The sequence below is a fragment of the Eucalyptus grandis genome, chromosome 5 (genome assembly GCF_016545825.1).
Source record: "Eucalyptus grandis isolate ANBG69807.140 chromosome 5, ASM1654582v1, whole genome shotgun sequence".
Taxonomy (NCBI): Eukaryota; Viridiplantae; Streptophyta; class Magnoliopsida; order Myrtales; family Myrtaceae; genus Eucalyptus; species Eucalyptus grandis.
The window spans coordinates 54,754,180-54,759,877 of record NC_052616.1 but is presented as its reverse complement, the minus strand read 5'-3'; the positions used below and the strand labels follow the sequence as shown (position 1 = coordinate 54,759,877).

The 5,698-nt window shown below is 40.9% G+C and overlaps 1 protein-coding gene across 1 annotated transcript; it reads right to left on the bottom strand.

Annotated features, from left to right (window-relative positions):
- Window positions 1–1,937: 1,937 nt before the first annotated feature.
- LOC104447383 (cysteine-rich receptor-like protein kinase 29) lies at window positions 1,938–5,253 on the bottom strand. The gene is made up of 7 exons (XM_039313908.1): window positions 4,449–5,253; window positions 3,567–3,701; window positions 3,150–3,307; window positions 2,793–3,003; window positions 2,466–2,703; window positions 2,226–2,376; window positions 1,938–2,147 (listed from the first exon to the last, which is right to left on the bottom strand). The coding sequence occupies exons 1-7, from the start codon at window positions 5,251–5,253 to the stop codon at window positions 1,938–1,940; spliced, it is 1,908 nt and encodes a 635-aa protein (XP_039169842.1).
- Window positions 5,254–5,698: the final 445 nt, after the last annotated feature.

The window sequence follows — 5,698 nt, the reverse complement described above, 5'->3', positions numbered from 1 at the left end:
CGCAAAAGTAAAGTATTCTCCCATACTTTACTTGAGTTTCTAACCAGCCCTAATTGGTTAGTGGCGGCTCCAAATTGAGTATAATTGCATATTTAAATGGATTAATTTCTTAGTATCAAGTCGCGATTAGTAGGACTTGGGAGGGTTTGTGCCAAGTCTTCGGACTTAGTAATCCATTAGCCTTCTTTGAGTAATTCACCTTTAGGAAGGTCGCAACAGCGAGGGTTGCCCTCGCCAGATCTGGGAGGCTCGATCTAGGGGAGGGTGGCCCCTGCTTGAGCCGGCTGGAAGGGAGAATAAGAGAAAAGAAAAAGAAAATTAAAAATTGAATGACGAAAATGCTTTTCAGTTGTAAAGTTGGGGTAAATATGTTACAACTGGTAAAGTTTGGGGTTTTTATTTTGTTCACAAAAAAAATTCAGGATAAATTTATCACATTGGGTAAACTTTAGAGTTTTTTATGGCTTTTTCCCTTTCCTTTTTGAGTTGGTTCAATCATGTTCACATTGCCTTCCCTTTGACTCTGATAAAGATAAAGTCAAATTGAAGCACGCGAATGCAATGTAGGTTCTGTTTGATTTATCTGCGGGTTTTGACTTTTGCATCTCGTGCCCTTTTTAGTTAAACCATGATGGTATTGATTACTGTCTTTCATGTGCCTGTAAACTGATTTAAGGTCTAGATCATAAGTAGCTATATCTATTGCATGTTTATTTCCTTCTAGTCTTATAGTATGAAGCACATGAGAAATTTAATCAATAAGAAACATACCCAAGATTAGCTTATAAAAAGGCATGATCCCATCAAAGGGTGGGATATCAGATATTTTGGCCAAAAAATAATGAGGAAGAGTCTTCATCTCTAAGGCCTTGTCTATAGAAAAAAGCTGGTCCAAACTCGTAATGTTTTAGGTAGACGAATCTTGACGACTCATTGGCATGTCCCCAACCGGTTGTCTATGTGCACATAATGCGATCTGTTGCCATGTCCAAACTCGTAACATTATTCGTGTTTTCGAAAAACTCATGTTTGAAAGATTCAAAGTGGTGTTCCCGAACGAAGCGTGGCATCTTTTCAACATCAACATTTGATCTCTAAGAACAAACATTTGTGGACCTATACACTTCCTACAGCTTAAAGTAAGTTTATTATATATTTGACAATTGGTACGACGGTCCAGATTAATATGATAAAATATTATATTTTAATGAAAATTGGAGAGGATAAGGACAATAACAGAAAGCAAGTAATAGAAAATTCCAACACGGACTCTTCTGGCGCAAGTCAAAGCTCACCTTCTTTTAGTCGACTACTTTTTTTAACCTTAAACATCTGAGATTTTCATAATATGTAATGATGGACATGTAGATTCGCCTATGTAAAATTTTTCTATATTGTTTGAGATTTAAATAATATTTTCAATTTCAATGGGACAGTAAAAATACTTCTTTTTTTTTTTTTTCACAAACTCCATATTTTGCTGTTGCAAAACTGCTATATAACTCTTTTAGGATGGACAATATTTTACTCATCAGCTTATAAATCTATTCCATCTTCTGAAAAGGAATATGTAGGAATTATTACATCATTATTGGCGGAAAAAATCGAGAGTGGTAGGGTAAGTGGGAATAGGAGAGAAACCCAGGACGACCGAAAAGTCCCTCGAGCAATATTCAACATAAAAGACATCTGAAATGAAAAAGCAAGAACTTGCAATTCGAACACAGGCATGTGATGATAAAAAAGAAAAACATGACAAACACAAAAATTAAAGTGGAGGGCACGCTGAGCTCCTGTTTTTCAAGGCTACCGTGGATATGGCTCGGTCCTAGAGGTCTTGTTTTTCGAGATCGGGTTCGATTTGCTGCTTCATCTCTCAATCTCAGATACCTTCGAATTGTAATCCTGCATGGATGACATATCAAATTCTATGCCACCTAACATAGTGGAGGTCTCGAGGGCACTGGGAGAGTGATTGAGTGGCTAAGCATGAGAAGGACCGATGCCATTGTTGGCCGTTGAGCCACGTTTTCTTGGACACATAGTAGACCAACATGGATGCACCTCTCAATTTCGGTTCTCGAACCAAAAATAATAAGGGGATCGATAATGTTTGATATTGATCCTTCATTCCAACTGTTCCAAATCTGGAAACATTTGACAATCATTGAGCAAATTGATCTCTAGAATTTACCCAAAATGAGAAGGTAAGTTCTTATACTCACATAGCTTATAGGGGCCACTGTGTTATCGCCCATATGAAAAAGATTTTTCCTCTGACCACTGACAATCTCCAAAATCAGCACTCCGAAGCTAAACACATCTGACTTGACTGAGAAGTTTCCGTACATTGCATACTCTGGTGCCCTATATCCGCTGTTCATCACAATAAGCCCATTATATTAGCTCTATAGTATGCATTTGTTCTTTAGTAAGCATTAACTCTAGGATGTTGATGCACTTACTAAGTCCCCACAATTCGGTTTGTATTGGCTTGAGTTTGGTTGAAATCGAACAACCTCGCCGTACCAAAATCTGATATCTTAGGATCCATATCCGAGTCCAATAAAATGTTACCGGCTTTGACGTCTCGGTGGATGATACGAAGTCGAGAGTCTTCATGTAGGTAAAGCAGCCCTCGAGCGACACCCATTATTATCTTGTGACGCTTATCCCAAAAGAGATTTGCACGCTTGAGAGGATCTACATTTTGGCAAAAATCACATTCCATAAGATGTCCCTTATTCAATTCGTGAGGATCTAATTTCATGAATGAAACCCAAGAAACATACCGATTATGATCTGATCAAGGCTCGAATTGGGCAGAAATTCGTAAATGAGAAGTCGTTCGATTCCTTCTAGACAGAAACCTAAGAGCCTGACTAAGTTCCTATGTTGTAGCCTAGCTAGTAACATGACCTCGTTCTTGAATTCTACTTCACCTTGGCTGGAATTACTGGACAGTCGTTTCACTGCGATGTCGAGTCCGTTGGAGAGCCGGCCCTAAATTTTCATCAAAGTAGGTCCATGTGAGTATTGATTGGTACATTGAAGCATTTCAAAGAGAATCAGATTGATGTCATCTTTGACTATTGGTTGCTTGAATTTTGAATACAATAGAGTAGAGGATGTGCTTTGTTAATTATTACCATGTAAACAGCTCCAAAACCGCCTTGTCCAAGCTTCCTGGAATCAGAGAAGTTATCCGTTGCCGCTCTGATAATGCTGAAATCAAATTGCAGCGACTCAGCCGTGCTAAAATCAAATTGCAGCGACTCAGCCGTGCTAATTTCATCCACAACTTCACCTAGAAAGACAAAAACGCTGTCATTCAGAGATCATTACCTTTTCATAGTTTTCACAATGAAAGTTTCACAAACTATTAGTAAATGTAAATCCTAAACCTTTTAACCATTATAAAGTTTTTGGCCTAATTGTCGAAAGCGAGGCAGCTCTTGCTACTTTGCAGGTGCAAAAGCATAGTCATTAGTCAACTTAATTATTTTCATAATATTTTTTAACCTCATGAACAGTCGTCGTTCCAATGCAAAAGGATAAACACTCGCCTTCAACACTTTCTCTGGGCTGCTTCTTCTTCCTTTTCACGTTCAGGAGCAGGATGACAATGCTGATGACAAGTAGTGCAGAAATACTTGTGATGACCACAATAATCACAGTCCTCGTCGAATTGCTCTTTCCAACTGCAAGAGCAAAGGCACATTACGTCTATGATCATTGCTTGCTGCTTACTATGTGAAAGATACATCACGCGATTCTCTGATAACTCAGGGGAAAGTGTTTCGGTTTTCTGGATTTTGTCATCCTACCAATTTTCATTTAATAAGATTCGGAATATATCACATTTCCCTAAATTTTTAAGTCTTGGTGGATGCCTTTTTGACCTCAATTTCATTACTTTCATCAATTTCTTACAAAAATCAGGGTAAAGACCGTAAAATGGTTTACAGAAACAGAGTGGAGCAAGGAATATCCAATGCAAGTTTGCAGAATTTTTGCAGAGTTATTAGAAGCTCCCAATGTGCACATATAGGACCAATATATACATGCGGATCACGGCTATGGATCGTAACCCCAGCTCGATTTAGATCTCTGTCTCTCCCTTAGATGACATGACTGTGATAGTTGACTAGTATCAATGAACTGACTGTGATAGTTGACTCGTATCCATGTAGATGTATGAATGATTAAACATATATTCTTCTGCCAAAAATATGGATCAACCCGTACCTCTGCCAAAAAGCATTTAAAAATTACATGATCTACTGAGCATATATTAATAAGAAGAATCTTGTGGTTTAACAGAGCATGTAGATTAAGCTTATATGAAGAATTTGATTGGGTGAATCTCACGCGAAACCTGCTTATTTTTATAGAAAAGAAAAGACTGAAACGCCGTGTACGTAACTCCCGAACAAGAGCCAACTTACCTGGTGGTGGAGGCATTGCATCTCCATCCTGCGATGGTCGTGGCGGAGGCGGCGGAAGTGGCCCACTGACTGGATCGAAGAACCGATTATTGCCGTACAGGATCAGGCAACTTGGCACCATGTACCGTCCTCCTGAGTACCTGAGACAGCAGTACCTGATCTCCTGGGCTACTAGAGCCAAGCATTCGCTGCATTGCTGCTCCGTCAAGTCTGGTGTGCACTGCACCAACGCATAGACCATGTCAGGCCCCGCTGATTCGTTCCCTGATGCGTACTTTCTCAATGAGCCACCACGTGCCGCCTCAGCCGACAGACCGTTCAGGAGCTTCATCCTTGCTGCGTCGTATGTGTCTGCGCTCGAGACATTGACATCGTCACCGGTGCCTGCTACGTAGTCGGGCTGTAGCACGACTACACCAAAGAACGAGGCGTCCGAGTACCGAATGATGCAGTTCCCGCTGTAGAGGAGTGCCTCCTTTTGTAGGGGGCAGAGGCGGCGCATGTCGGAGGCCAAGACATCGAGGCAGGCGCGGCAGGTTTTGGTGTTTAAGTCACTGCGGCAGAGGCCAAAGAGATAGAGGGTTTGGAAGGCGCCGGAGATGGCAGCAGAGGCATTGAAGAAGCCGTAGGAGAGGGACGAGGAGTTGGTGGTGGAGATGGAGGAGACGAGGGTGGTGAGGGTGGTTTGGTAGGTGCTGTTGGCAGTGAAGTTGCCGGTCGAACCACAGTAGGTCGCCGGGAATTGGGCGTTTATGGTGGAAGCAAACACGAGAAGAAGCAAGAGGAGGAGGTTTGGAGAATCCATTTTCCTTGGGTGTCTCGGGTCTCTCTTTGATGTGGGGTGTGTGTTTATTTATTTTTGGCTGGGTTATTGAAGAAGCCGTAGGAGAGGGACGAGGAGTTGGTGGTGGAGATGGAGGAGACGAGGAAAAATCTACTAACTAGGATGAAAAACATCATATTCCTTGCTCCACTCTGTTTCTGTAAACCATTTTACCGTCTTGACCCTGATTTTCATAAGAAATCGATGAAAGTAATGAAATTGAGGTCAAAAATGCATCTGCAAAAACTTAAAAATTTAGAGAATAATGTGATATATTCCGAATCTTATTAGATGAAAATTGGTAGGATGACAAAATCCAGAAATCCGAAACACTTTCCCCTGAGTTATCGCGTGATGCATCTTTTGCATAGTAAGCAGAAAGAGTTTGATCATAAACGTAACGTGCCTTTGCTCTTGCAGTTGGAAA